The sequence below is a fragment of the Orcinus orca genome, chromosome 10 (assembly GCF_937001465.1).
Source record: "Orcinus orca chromosome 10, mOrcOrc1.1, whole genome shotgun sequence".
NCBI lineage: Eukaryota > Metazoa > Chordata > Mammalia > Artiodactyla > Delphinidae > Orcinus > Orcinus orca.
The window spans coordinates 11552791-11568196 of record NC_064568.1 but is presented as its reverse complement, the minus strand read 5'-3'; the positions used below and the strand labels follow the sequence as shown (position 1 = coordinate 11568196).

The window sequence follows — 15406 nt, the reverse complement described above, 5'->3', positions numbered from 1 at the left end:
CCAGTTGGGACAGCTTAACTGCCCCCTCACCTCAGAATATATTTGAAGAGCAAATAAGGTTGTGTGTTGTTAAATGAGGCAATGAAAAGCCAGGTCGGCTGAGGGGGGATACAGAGTTAGGAATCTCACTAGGTGAGGTGTGTCTGGGCCCAAGGACACGGGAGAGGGCGTCTTGGCTCATTTGGCCTTTCCCCTCAGTGAGGAGAACACGCCACTGGACCTGGACGACCACGGCGGCAGAACCTTCCTCCGGGTCCTGCTGCATTTGACGATGCACGACTACCCACCCCTGGTGTCAGGGGCCCTGCAGCTCCTCTTTCGGCACTTCAGTCAGAGGCAGGAGGTCCTGCAGGCCTTCAAACAGGTAGGTCGGGTTGCTGTGTGTGTGTGTGTGTGTGTGTGTGTGTGTGTGTGTGTGTTGTTGGCATTGTGTCTGAGAGTCTGTTGTGAGTCACTATTGAATTGCATTCGTTCAGGTTCAACTGCTTGTTACCAGCCAAGATGTCGACAACTACAAACAGATCAAACAAGACTTGGACCAACTGCGATCCATCGTGGAGAAGTCAGAGCTTTGGGTGTACAAAGGGCAGGGCCCCGACGAGGCCATGGACGGTGCATCTGGTGAAAATGAACATAAGAAAACGGAGGTGGGTGACACACAAGTTACGCTGCAGGAGGAGATGGATGGGGTCCTCAGAACAAGTAAACGTCCTCCTCTGGTTTTAGATAAAAATGCAGATTATAGGATGGGCTTGATTCTCAAGAGGTCTGCTTGTTAACAGGGTGACAGCCATTCTTCCAGGAAGTGAGCTACAAATACAAGTTCAGCGTCATCTCTCGTGCCACCGTGGCCCATGTAGAACAGACTTTGAGTGAACTAGCTCCAGGTGTCCCTTGCAGACGCACTTGGGAAAGAACCTGTTCTCCAGCCATGCCTGGACCATCATCTTCTCCCCCATCAGTGCAATAATGTGCATCCTCTCCCATCAGAGGGGAGCTGAGTTGTGAGCAAGTGAATGACAGGCACAAACCCCGCATGATGGCTAGAAAACGCTGCAAAACTCCTGTTCTTTCCTAAATTGTGATGCTAATGCTAACAAACAGACAGGAACCTAAGAGTTGTACAAACCGCACTCATGTTCATCTTGGTTCCTAGGAGGGGAACAACAAGTCCCAGAAGCATGAGAGCACCAGTAGCTACAACTACAGGGTGGTCAAAGAGGTAAGTGCTCCCTTGTGAGCTTTTCCCTTCATGGAAAGTGGAACAGGGAGAAAGTAAACCTCTGAGGTGAAGTGCATGGGTTTTAGTGTCAGGTCTTGGTTCACATCCAGCTCTGCCACTTATTATTTGTGTGTCTTCAGTCTCCTCACCTTGTAGAGGTGCCTCCAGCACCTATACTTCTGAAGGTTTACAGTTGAAGGAAGAGTTAAGTGGTGAAATTGTCAAGGACTTGCCTCAGCGGCTGGCACGTAGTGCCCACCAATGAGGACCATGTCTCTTTAGGAATCTTTGCACAGGCTAGTTCAAAGTTGGGAGGGTGGCGCTTGGTGTTATTTACCCTAGAGCAAATTCTTCCCAAGTCCTTGGCAGTGATGCTGAGTCATATCATTTTAGGAGATCTGAAACCATCCCACTTGCTGATGGAGCCGTAATCCATTGGTTATTCTGGAAGACTTGTTCTTAGCCATATGTGGATTTGGTTTAATACAATCAATAGGGATACTACAAGTTAGAGGCGTTTCCCTCGTTTTATGTTCTATTTAATATATTGTGATCCTTTTGCCTTCCTGTCCACACCGCCCCCTGCAATCTTTTTTCCAACTACACTTCCTAGTTTTCTGAGATTGATTTCTTTTTTCTTAACAAAATTTTTTTCCAACTTTGAGGTATAATTGACAAAATTATAATATACTTGACAAAGTGATGATTTGATACACATATGCACTGTGAAATGATTACCCCAGTCAAGTTAATTAAACATCCATCAGTCACATAGTTAGGTTTTTGGGGGGAGCCAGTGGGGGGAGGTAAGAATGCTTAAGACCTACTCCCTTAGCAAATTCCAAGTATACAGTGAGGTATCATGAACTGTAGTCAGTAGGCTGTAGGCTAAGTCCTCGGAACTGAGATGGGGGTCAGAGGAGAAACTTTGATTCTTTCTTTGTACCAGATTTTGATTCGACTCAGCAAACTCTGCGTCCAAGAGGGCGCCTCTGTGAGGAAGAGCAGGAAGCAACAGCAACGCCTGCTCCGGAACATGGGCGCCCATGCCGTGGTGCTGGAGCTGCTGCAGATCCCCTACGAGAAGGTGGGCGTCCACATCCACGGCTGCCGCCCCATGGGGGGCGGGTTCCTGGGTTTCCCCAAACCCTTCGCACTTGGGAGCGGTCGGTGAAGAAATGAAGCTGATGTGACGATTGTCACTATAAAGCCGTCTTCGGTAATTTATATCGAAACAAACAGAGCATCCTAACAAGGAAGCAAAACCACCCATAACCTCCCTCCACTTGGAAGATTCTATAAAGAAGGAGCAGTCTGTGTATTCTCTCCTTACTCCCGTACCATGCTGGATGGGGGCAGCTTGGTCTGAACACAAAGTCCTGATGACAGAGCTGTCTGTGCACATGGGCTTGTGCTGTACAGTTTCATCTGCAGTGTTACTCAGGCATGCAAGCGCTACAAGTTACTAAATGCATGTGGGGACGTGGGACTCGCCCACTCAAGGTCCTCACTCTTATGCTGGCAGCTGGTTGAGCTGGATCTATCAGATACTGCTTGGCTCTAAGTCTTCTGGTCTGTTGCTAGCCGTTACCCTGCGTCTCCCATTTTTCATGTTAGCGTTTGGCATTACTAGTGATGGGATTGAGGGAAGGAGGATAACATTTGCATCCGTGTGGCCTGACAGGGCACTTTCAGAAGCATTCATTCAAGCTTCTAAAACCCAGTATGGTGATCTTGGTGTTGCCACGTGATAGATGAGGAGACTGAGGCTTGGGGAAGTTAAGAGTCCAAAGGCATAGACGCCGGTCTCTTGAGTTGCCAGTGGCTCCCAGAGACTCGCTAGTGAAGAGTCGCCTGAAGAAGGTTCCCTGCCTAGTGCTTGCAGGGTGCCAGGCACTGTGCTGAGACCTTTACGTCATTTGCTCATTTAACCCTCAGGACACCCAGATGAGATAGGTGGTACTATTAGAAACCCCATTTTAAATGAGAAAACTGAGGCCAGAGAGGTTTAGTAACTTGCCTGGAAGGCCCAGCTGCACCTCACAGAGTCAGCCCCACTCACCTGTGGAGCCCGGGCCTTGGACCTCTGTGCCTTCCACCTTACCTGTACCTCACCTTTGTAGGTAACACACCTTTACCTACTGCCCTGCACTTCAGGAAGTTCCCTGCCAAGGCTTCCTCCTCAGTCACGGTGCCTGTGTGAATCAGATGCGTCAGGCCTTTCACCAGCCACCAGTAAAGCGCAAGTTCGATCCCTCCAGTAGGTCAGGTACTTAACTACGGTGGAATTAATGTAGACAGGTGTGGGTGTCATCCGAATGTGGCTGACATTTGGACTAGAAAGAGCAGGTGGATTTCCCTCCCTCTGTGTAAAGAATGTGAGGAGGGAGTTTGCTGGCCTCGGCTTTGCCTCATAATAACGTTTCCCTAACAAGAGACGTTCGTTTACAGAGCAGTGTTGAATCGATCTATAGGAACCAGATGCAGTTGGAATTGGTGGCTCAAAGGCAGAAGATTGTGTGTGTGTGTGTGTGTGTGTAATTTGTCTGGTTTTTGGATGGGTACAGTCATCCTAGTGTGCGAGAACAGTGGAGGGATTCCTACCAACAGCTGACCTCTTGTTATGTCTTTATGAGTTTGCTTGTTTGCTCTGTAGAAGTCTGCTTTGAAGGCCAGAAGCTTTTCAGTCAGCTTGTGCACCAGCAGATTCCTTTCTTAGCTGAAGAAGAGGAAGAATGCAGAGTGGTTCAAGGTTGCTGCAGTGTCTGTCTGTCCAAAACCCTCTTGTTTCTTAGAGCTAGAAGCTTTGCCCCTCTCTCTGTAAATGGGAGACAAATGTAATACCCGTTCTGTTGTTCTGAGACTTGCTAACAGTGTCCTTTTAAATCTCCTGCTTTGTTCGATTGTCTCACTGACAGCTCGGATTCCTTTCGTCAGCGTTCTCGGCAGACGTCTTCTGTTTTCTCACAGGGCTGTTGTCTAGACCAGGGTGGGCAAACTGCAGACATGGATCACTTCCAGCCCACCACCTGTTTTTATACAGCCTATGAGATAAGACTGGTTGCTACGTTTTTGAATAGTTAAATTTTCAGGGGTTATATAAGTTCGTGCGTAATGTCTTCCGTTTCGCTTTTTGACCCATAAAGCCTTAAAGTACGTATCTGGACCGCTAAGAAAAAAATTTGCTGACACTCATTCTAGACCAGTACCAATAGCTAACGTTTACTGAGTCATTACTGTCTAAGCCCTTGACATGAATTTTCTCATTTAATCGTCGTAACCACAGTAGGAAGTGTGTGTGTGTTATTAGCTCTATTTTACAGATGAGGAAACTGAAAGGTTAAGTCACCTGCCCAAGGTCACACAGCTTGGAAGTTGTAGACCTGGCATAAGGGCCAGGCAGCCTGGTTTCAAGGCCTGCATTCCCAACTGCTACACTTTCCGGCCCTTGAAATGTGGCGAAGTATGTGCGATGACTTAGGAAGATGACGCGGGCTCTATGGATCTGAGGGATGATTTCCATTTGGGGCCTTTTTACTATTGTAAATGGTGGCTTGTTTAGAGCTGGGCAGAGTGGCAAGAGGTTTTACATAATTGTCTTGTCATAGGCATCCAACTCTTTACAAATACTGAGTCTATTTTTTTTAATTGAAGCATAGTTGATTTACAATATTATATTAGTTTCAGGGGTACCGCAAAGGGATTTATTATCTTTATAGATTTTGCTCCATTAAAAGTTATTATACGATAATGGCTGTACTTCCCCGTGCTGTACAATATATCCTTGTTGCTTATTGAGTGTGTGTTTTTGATATATGAAATGAGAAAATCGTAATCAACCATGTGAAATGCCTGAGACACATATTATCCTGATTTTATAGGTAGGAAAACTAAGTCTTAGGTTAAATAATGTGCCGGAAGTGACAGGGAAAGGAGTTAAGACAGATACCTGTGCCCTAACTTAGAATCTAAAGAGATTTCCACTGTGCCATGTTAGCTACTGCCAAAAGTTAGTGTGTCCACAGGTTAAGGCAACTTAAAAATGTGTGCCCGAGAGCTGAGGAGGTGTGGGTTTATGGCCATTGAGGAAGTTGGCTCCCATCTGCTGTCCGTCCGTAGTTTCAGAAGTAGGGGGCTCAGAGATGTCAGCCGTTGCTAGACAGTGGAATTCCAGACACTTCCTCTTAGCTTTCACTCTCTATTGCCCTTTTCCCCAATAAAATCATTTCATTTCTGCCCAAAGCTAGTGAGAGAGAATTCACTTTTCTCCATGAAGTATAAACAACTTGTTGGCTTCTTTGCAGGGTCAGCAGTGCAGTCCCCCAATGTTTTCACACAGCCCGCCCCCAGCAAACACCCCCAGAGCCCCACATTAGTCGGAGGGGATGGAGGTGTCATCGAAGCTGGCCTCCTGGCCTAGAGATCAGTGCTTTCTCCTGTTGACCTTCTCTAGTCAAAGGCATAGCCCTGTTTTCAACCTGGTTTTTGTCTCTCTCGCTCCACACAGGCCGAAGACACCAAGATGCAGGAGATAATGAGGCTGGCTCACGAGTTTCTGCAGAATTTCTGTGCTGGCAACCAGCAGAATCAGGCTTTGCTCCACAAACATATAAACCTGTTTCTCAACCCAGGGGTAAGACTGGAGGCCTGTCTGGAAATCTGTGTGGGGAGGCGGGTGGGGAAGCAGGAAGCAAGAACACCTTGTTCTTTTGCTGTTGTGGCCGCTGGGACTTGTTATGAGGCAACATTCATTCCAACGGGGAACATTTTGATCAACACTCAGGAGGATGTAAATACTCCGCATCCTTTTGGGAGAAAAGGTAGAAGGAGGGGGGAAGAGGTGGTAGATGCAAACGTAAGATGAATTGATGTTTTTTCTTAATAACAGTCCTCATTACATCAAACTCCAGCCATAGCAAAGTGCTAATTCTCACAGTGCAGGCACAACCTCCTAAGGTCATGCATCAGGTTTTCTGTGTTTATACAAAACATCATCTATCCATGTAAAACATAATCATGTTACATTTTAGTTAAATATGTTTTTAAAAATATATTAAATGTGTAATATGCTTTTTGTAAAGGAAGATGGCGGTGCACTCCACCCATTGTTTGCGTTTTGCTTTTTTTCACTTAACACATCTTGGCTGTCTTTGCAAGTGAAAAATATATAAACTTTGCTCATTCATTTTCATGGCTAAATGGCATTCTGTAGAATGGCTGTAACTTTTTTTAGACCATTCCTGTATTAATGGACAATTAGGCAGTGTCTGATTTTGGCTTGTGAACAGTACTGTAAAGAACATCTTTGTACATGAACACACCCTCACGTACACACGCAGAAACACACAGAAACACTCACTCATCTGTACTGCTGGAGCTTTCCAGGAAGAGGACTACTGCGTTGTAGGGTAATGTTCCCTCTTTGTCATGTTAAGAAAAAGAAAAGGCAAAAAATGAAAAGGTTAAAGCCCCCTGCCTCATGCTAGTCATAAAACCCAATAACTCAGTAAGTCTGGGGAAAAAGTAGAAAATTAAGCTTCTAGAAGAGAACATGAAAATACCTTCATGACCTTGTGGAAAGGGAAGTTTTTTCACACAGTATGCCAAGAGCACTAGTCATTAAGGAAAATATCAATAAATTGGACTTCTTTAAAATTAAGAACGTCTATTCATCAAATGACACCATTAAGTTAGCAAAGACAAGCCAAAGAGTGGGAGAAGACACAGCGTACGAGTCCAGCAACGAGTTCATACCCAGAATAGGTATCAAACTCAGGAGAGTCCGTAAGGAAATTCACAGCCCGCTTTTTTAAATGGACAAAAAATTTAAGAGTGGGACACTCCACAGTAGAGGTTATCCAGATGGCCAGTAAATATGACAAGGCCCTCAACATGGTTAGTCATCAGAGAAATGTAAATCAAGCAAGATGCATGCAACAAAATGTGACTAAAATGAAAAGACTGACATTACTAAGTGTTGACAAGGACACAGAGTAGCTGTAATGTAGAATGTAAATTGGTAACATCTTTCAAAGCTGTTTGGAAGTATCTTCCGAAGCGAAACATATTTAAACTCTGCAACCCAACAGTTCGACTCTTGGGTATAAAGCCAACAGAGACGCATACATTGTGTTTATCAGAAGACATTGAGAAGAACGTTCAGAGCGGCACTGTTCACTGTTCATTATTCGTTCACTATATGAATACTGTTCATCATATTTGTCGTAAGAATTGTGTAACTACTTACTCTTAAAATTAGGTACTCCCACAGATGCCCATCAACAATAGAACAGATCAATACATTGTGGTATAGTCATGCAATGGAATGTACATAGTGGTGACAAGAAACAAACTAGTAATACGTGCAACAATATGGATGACAACATGCAAAAGTAACGTTGAACAAAAGAAGCCAGGTAGAAGAGGTTCAAGAACAGGCAAAACAAATCTATGGTTGTGCAAGTCAAAATAGTGGTAAAAGTGGGGGGTGGGCCATAAAGGCAGCCTGTTTTATTTCTTGATCTGGGTGCTGATGGTCCCTCTGGAATTTATTCAGCAGAAAACTAATGATTAGTTTAGTGCCCTATGTGTTTATTGAAAAAGTTGAGTAAAAAGGAAGACGGTACAGAAGCGAGCACGGAGAAAGATGCTTTCACGGGGTTAAATGCCCCCCTCTCTGTGTTTGTCGTGGACTCTTCTTTTTCTCACTTGGTCCTCTGCTCTGGCCTTCCTTTGACCATGTGCCTTGCCCCCGCCCTCACTCTTGTGCCAGATCCTGGAGGCGGTCACGATGCAGCACATCTTCATGAACAATTTCCAGCTGTGTAGTGAGATCAACGAGAGAGTCGTCCAGCACTTTGTTCACTGCATTGAGACTCACGGTCGAAACGTCCAGTACATCAAGTTCTTGCAGACGATCGTCAAGGCCGAAGGGAAATTCATCAAAAAGTGCCAGGACATGGTCATGGCTGAGGTGACAACTGTGGATTTCTATATATCTTCCTCTGGTGTTCTGTAGGAGCTTAAAAATTATTTATTTTTATCAGTATGAACTGGCACCCTGTCCAGGAGCCATAGGAAGGGACAGAAAGTAATTGTGTGTGTGTGTGTGTGTATAAGTGTGTGTAATCATGTGTTTGTGAGCTTAAGCTATAGATACAGGCGAGAGTCTGATCTAGGATTTTGTAGCAATAATTCTGTTTATTTTAAGGATCATTGGCTTGGATTCTTCTGAGAGGGAAAAACACCCCCAGGAATACTGAACCAAAATAGAGTGGGTGGAGGTTAAATGTGGGTAGAACCTTTTGAGCCAGAGCATCCCTTCTTGTAGATTATATGACTTTTTTTAAAAAAAATTATTCACCAAATTAATTAGCTGGAAAAATTGTTGCTTGATGATTCTCAAGGAGAAGCTGGTCAGTGGAATTGGGGCAAAGTCACCCTTGGTTCTCTGTGGGACGTCTGTGTCCCATGTATGCTGTCTGGCCAGGAAGGTCCTCTGTCACTCCCGCAACTTTGGCGTCTGCATATGCTTGGTTTCATCCATCCTTCCACCTTTAAAAAAAAAAAAAAAAAAGGAATCTCAAGTAAGTCCACTTAACACTTGGGTTTATAATCTTATCTACATATATGATTTCAGTGAAAGGTGGTGTAGTGTCATTAAAAGTGTTGGCTCGACCTGGGATGCGAATGTTGGCTGTACCATGTCCCTGGCTGTGTGATTCGGGATGTGTTATTTGACTTCTCAAACACTCAGTGTGGGTTTCTGTAAATGAAAGCATGGCGGTATTCACTTGAGGAGCTGATAGGCAGGTTAAATCAGATAATGATGACAATAATAGCTACCGTTTATTGGAAGTCTGCTGTGCTACTCTAGTCGCTGTTGTAGGTAATCATGGTATCTGGCACATAATCAGAGTTCATAAAGGTTAGTTATTATTAAGTAAATAATATTGACCATATTTATTTTGACTTCTGTGCTGGCCCTTTTTGGATCTTTTGTATTTCATGCAGTGGTGAAATTGATTAATTCTTAAGTAGAGTTATGAAAAGCCCCAGTCCCCGGGAGACAAGTTACGAATAGGAATGCCTTGACTCTTTGAGTGTTGAAAGGAAGGCGTATCTTAATTAGGATTGGATAATTTGTGATTGTGAAGAAATAAGGCAGCGTGTGAAAGAGTTGTAAGAAGAGTACTTATAAGGCATGAAAAGGAGATGGAAACATTTTTAAAAACAAAAATCATTGCCTAATGATTAGTTTGGAAATACAAGTGCAAGATTGAAATCTACATTTTTACCAGATACCTGAATGCTGGTATATAGACTTTCTCTTCCCCTGATAGTTTTTTAGGACTGTTGTGATATTTTTATATCTGTGAATGAAAATGATGCTGCTGAAGATTTGTAGTTGTTTAGTAATAAATGAATGAAATCTAGGTGAGTTCAGTAGTACAGGTGCTACTGGTTTTGGAAGGTCAATGCTAACAGAACATCTCTTTCTTTGTGAATAGATTTGTTTGTTTAATGCTTCCCCCATCCCTGCAAACTTGTGCTATAAGCAAGTCTTGTTCTTTTGATTATAGCTGGTTAATTCAGGAGAGGATGTCCTCGTATTCTACAACGACAGAGCCTCTTTCCAGACTCTGATCCAGATGATGAGGTCGGAACGGGACCGGATGGATGAGAACAGCCCTCTCATGTACCACATCCACCTGGTCGAGCTCTTGGCCGTGTGCACAGAGGGCAAGAACGTCTACACGGAGATCAAGTGCAACTCCCTGCTCCCGCTGGATGACATTGTCCGTGTGGTGACCCACGAGGACTGCATCCCCGAGGTGAGCGACTCTATCCCCAGGATGGGTGGGCCCTGCTCATGTCTCTCCTCGTGGCGTGTGGGGCTGTGGCTGGATGGGAGTCTTCCGCTGACCTAGGTGGGACCTCACAGTTTTGACACCTGCAGCTCATTTTGTCGTGAGATTTGCATTGGCTGAAACAGCATCTTCTTGAGCATTGGTTTTGGGTGAGAGGAATGATGGGGGAGTAAATTTTTCCGTCTGTCTCCTTGAAGAAGAATGGGAAACTGCTGGAGGGCTTCAGCTCTGTGTAATGAATGATTCCACGTGTTGAGCAAAGAGCATTGACCTGAATGAACTTCTCAGAAATGAGAAGAACGGTGCATTGAGATACAGTTCATACCAATGTAAAACTTAACTCTGTTAAGTGTATTCTTTAAAACAAAAACTGGTATTGCAAAAATAATGAATGTCGACTATAAAATATTCAGGAACTACAGGTAACCAATAAGAAAATGAAAGTAATCTACCATTTCACTGCCCATAATAAATACCTCTTAGGTTTTTGAAGTAAATTCTTCCAGCTGTTTCCCTATTCATATACATTAGCTAGTAACAAAAAATGGATCATACAGTATATATTTTATTTTTGTATGTTTTGAAATATATACTCTTAGTTTATATTTTAAACTAAATATACATACATTTATATATATATAGCATATGTAGTATATATTAAATATATGCACTGGTTTTAGATTAATGTTTGGAAAAGTTAATACATTTAGAAAAATTCAAATAGCAAAGACCATAAAGGAGTAAACTATGAAAAATCTTTACCTGTTCCCCACACCCCTCAGAAAATTATTTATTAGGTTCTTGTGTATCCTTCCGGAGTTTTGCATAAAAACATTTATAAATATATATACTTTATTCTCCGCCCCCCCCCTTTAACACAAAAGGTGACATTCCAGGTACATTCTTTTTTCATATCAGTCCGTAAAGAGATTCTACATTCCTTTTTTATAGTTGTATAAAATTTCATTGTACAGATGTACCATAATTGTCTTCCATGAATGTTGAACCAGCTTATTATATAATGTGATGATAAGAAGAAGAAGGAAATAAAATACTACATTTTTCTCACAGTCTGGTTTATACAGTATATTATCAAATATTTGGATTCTCATATCCCTGATATATGGATGTGGTATTTCGATATAGTTGTACTTTGCATTTCTCTTATTATGCATAAGTGAGGTATAATAGCTTGTTTTTTGCCCATTTTTGTTTGAAATACAACCTAAGTACAGAAGAGTACATAAACGTGACTTGTGCAGTATAAGAATAATTACAAAGATAGCGGCTGTGTAACCACCACCCAGGTCAGGAAATGTGCCTCATTCCCCACCTGTGTCCTTTTCCAGTCCCCAGCCTCCCCCAGAGGGCTCCCTCATGGAGGCATAGTTGTGACGTGGCTCTTATGTAGTTTTCTTTGTACATCCCTAAACAGTATAATTCAGTTTTGCCCACTTTTGAACTTCCTTTATGCACTATTTTGTGACTTTTCGTGTACCGCCGTGTGGTGTTAAGATTCATCCATCCTGAAATAATGCACCTGTATTCATTTCCTTTGCTTTGGAGCATTGCTCTGTGTCATTGTCCCACAATATGATTTTCTGTACGTCTGTTGATGCTCATTTGGGTTATTTTTGCTTTTTGGCTGTTAGGACCAGTGCGTGTGTCCTGGCCCACACGTGTACACATCTCTGCAGGGGGTATACTTAGAAGTGCTGGGTCATACAAGGTGCATTTCTTCCCTTTGACTCGGTAATGTGAAGTGGTTTCCAGCAGTTACTCCAGTGGCCACCCCTCCCCCAGAGTTCTTGTTGCTCCCAGACCCTGCCAACCCTTGCTGTTATCAGACCCTTTATTAGTATATATTTGTTTTCAATCTGGTGGGTGTATAGTGATATCTCATAGTGGTTTTAATTTCTATCCGCTTGATTCCTAAATGAGATTCAATCCCTTTCCATGTGTTGTTTTTGAGATTTGATATTCCTTTAAGTAAATAGCAGATCCGATTTTTTGCCTGTTTTTCCTTTGGCGTGGCCATCGTATATGCACAAATCTGTAGGAATTCTCTGTGGGGATATGCATTGCAAACAGCTTCTTCCAAATCGTGTCATTTAACTCTTGTAACAGTGCCATTTCATAGATATTCTTTTTTTTTTTTTTCTTAGTTCCTTGATGAGGGATCGAACCCATGCCCCCTGCAGTGGAAGCACGGAGTGTTAACCACTGGACCCACCATGGGTGTCCCAGAAATTCTTAACGTTAATGTAGTGAAACGTGTCCATCTTCTCTTCTCTGATCAGTGTTTTTTGTTCCATTCTTTTTTTTTGTTTGTTTCTTGTGGTACGCGGGCCTCTCACTGTTGTGGCCTCTCCCGTTGCGGAGCACAGCCTCTGGACGCGCAGGCTCAGTGGCCGTGGCTCACGGGCCCAGCCGCTCCACGGCATGTGGGATCTTCCCGGACCGGGGCATGAACCCATGTCCCCTGCATCGGCAGGCGGACTCTCAACCACTGCGCCACCAGGGAAGCCCTTGTTCCATTCTTTACCTTGAGGTCATGAACATATTCTCTTCCAAAAGCTTTGTTTTTGAATTTTATAATAGTGAATTTTGAATATCAAAAAATCATAGAAGTTAAAGCGTGCAGGGAAAAATGGAATGACCATCATGGTCCATCCTTGTCACTATTAAAATGAGGGAACTAATCAATCCTGCATGTACGAAGTTGGTTTTTGAGAAAAGCCTGTTTCTCTCTTCCAGGTTAAAATTGCGTACATTAACTTCCTGAATCACTGCTATGTGGATACGGAGGTGGAAATGAAGGAGATTTATACCAGTAATCACATGTGGAAATTGTTTGAGAATTTCCTTGTGGACATCTGCAGGGTAAGTCTTTCTGGAGCTAAGGAGGCAGGGTAAGGGGGTACGTGTGTGTCTGGGTCACCCTGTGCAGACATAAGGACGCAGTCACGTAATTTCACCTCGCTGATTTGTGGCACAAGGAGGCACCTGGCTCTCGTCTTTCCACACGTCTCGTTTCTCTTGACCCTTTTACTCCTAGCTGAGAATAGATTTTACTCGTCAAGCTTCAGGTAAGGTAGATTATTTCTGGTTTTCATCTCGTCCTTTATGGGTTGATTTGTGAATGATAACCTGGGACATACTAAACTCAAATTTATAAACTTTTCGTTTCTTTGAGAATAAGTCTTTCCTCGAAGGACACCTTCCTGAGTGTGAGCGTTTATGATATCTCCTACAGTCTGGTGTCGAGCATCCTGCAAAGCATGTCACTTTCCGTCTATTGCTTTCCTGACCCAGCCTTTGGGGTGGGCTTCAGTACTCTTGGTTTGGTTTTGCGCTGAGCTTAATATTGGTTCTAAAGCTATGGGACTGCGACCTCACAAGGCGCTTTATGGATTTCATATGAGTTTTGTGGTGGTAGGGTTCGGGGGGAGGGCGCGTGGGGGGAAAGTAATTCAGTCCTTGAGAGAATGATTGTGAGATGAATACCAATTTCAGAAACGTTGTGATGCTAAAAAGAAAAAAAAAAGGTGCATTGGAGAATGCTAGAATGTGGTATTTTCTCCTGACTGTACAATTCCCAGTGTGAGACAAGGAGCCTGAAAGAACTTACTTTCCTTGTAATGAAGGACTATGTTTAATAATACCCTGGTGTTGGTGTCACAGATACATATATATACTGATGTATTATTTAAATATGTATATATTTTTATCTCAAATTCTTCCTAGTCTTTTAATCCCATAAATCTGGGGGTTCAGGCTTGAAATGGCAGGCCTGCTTTGCCCCTTTAGATCAGGACTCCGACAAGTTTTCTGTGAAGGTCCAGATGGTAATCATGTTTGGCTTTGTGGGCCATGCGGTCTCTGTCACAACTACAACTCTGCCCTGCTAGCATGAGAGCAGCCATAGCAGTCTGTAAACAGATGGGCATGGCTGGGTTCCAATAAAACTTTATTTATAAAAACAGCCAGTAGCCCTTAACTTGGCTGACCCCTGCCTTAAATTGTTCAAAAATGCTGTAAAATCTGTTGCCACCTTCATTCTCTGGATGTGTCCACAAACTGCTCATCACTGGGCTCAGAGCATGATAGCTAATAAAATTTGATTGTTTTACCCCTTACTTCATAATTTTTTATTATATACAATTTTATATCTCAAATTAGAGGGCTAATGAATTTGGTAATAAGACTTGATTTAATAAAATGAATTTTTAAAACCTGTTCTTCTATTGATAAATCTCTGATCTTATTCTACACAGCGAAATTATGTAGAGTCCAGGTGAAATCTGAAGTCTCTCTTCACCTGAAAACTTATACAATTATCCTGAGTCACAGGCCACTATTTTCAACAGTACTGCATATCAGCAGAATTTTGATTGAATGGAAGAGTGTTCTAGGTTTGGAGAATATCATGCACAGTGGTCCTCAGTGGTAATATTTGATTCAGGATCTTAATTATATGCTTTAGGAAACTCTGGCCTAGAGAAGATGAATGGCTTAAACAGTTTACTTTTAGGGACAATGCAGACAATTGTAGTTATGATGCCTCTTACCACCTTTTGGGTTTTAGATTTGCCACAAGTTGGTAGGAATTGGGAAGCGATGGCCTTGTAGGTCCCGCACCAATTTTCATGTTCTGTGATGCCACACCATGATATCCAAGTTGATCTGTTTCTCTTCTTCCATGATTTATTTTTTTATCATTGCTGTCTCTTAAGGGGAGAAGTACTGACTTGCAGGCTTTTCCTTTTTCTTTGTTAAGGGTAATTAGCAGGAGTAGTCACAGATTTCTTAATTTTACAACTGGTGTGCAGGTTTTGGTATAATGTCTAAAGTGTCCATTTGTCCTCCAGGCCTGTAACAACACAAGTGACAGGAAGCATGCGGACTCAGTTTTGGAGAGGTATGTCACCGAGATTGTCATGAGCATCGTTACCACGTTCTTCAGCTCTCCCTTCTCAGACCAGAGTACGACTTTGCAGGTAGGAAATACAAATGTATTGATAGATGCAGGGTATTCACAATAGATATTTGGCAGCTGGAGCTGGTGCGGATTCAGGACTGAGCGGCTATAGATGAGCCGCTCTGCAAAGCATTGCTACAGATGCTTTTCTCTTTCTGAAGAGTGGTTCTTACAGGATCCCTTGGATAATCAAGTACCTGAGAATGATTTTCTGTACCAGATGGTTCTGTTGGTTGTTGATTTTCTCCTTAAAATGCCTTCTTCCCCCCCCCTTTAATCTTGTTGATTCCTTACCTCCAATCTTAGAAAGAGAAGCAGCTTTCAAATAAATGC

General features: G+C 43.0%; 1 protein-coding gene across 11 annotated transcripts in view; it reads left to right on the top strand.

The window, feature by feature from the left end:
• ITPR1 (inositol 1,4,5-trisphosphate receptor type 1) overlaps positions 1-15406 on the top strand; it is a 320128-nt gene that overhangs the window by 169049 nt on the left and 135673 nt on the right. For 6 of the 11 annotated variants that reach the window (XM_033437203.2, XM_033437207.2, XM_033437205.2 and 3 more), the window contains 9 exons: positions 199-364; positions 477-647; positions 1157-1222; positions 2172-2309; positions 5730-5855; positions 7995-8195; positions 9805-10056; positions 12850-12975; positions 14964-15092. In XM_033437203.2, the coding sequence (XP_033293094.1) occupies positions 199-364; positions 477-647; positions 1157-1222; positions 2172-2309; positions 5730-5855; positions 7995-8195; positions 9805-10056; positions 12850-12975; positions 14964-15092 (1375 nt within the window). The remainder of the gene's footprint in view (positions 1-198; positions 365-476; positions 648-1156; positions 1223-2171; positions 2310-5729; positions 5856-7994; positions 8196-9804; positions 10057-12849; positions 12976-14963; positions 15093-15406) is intronic. The other 5 variants (XM_049693591.1, XM_049693588.1, XM_049693585.1 and 2 more) reach the window with 1 other exon arrangement.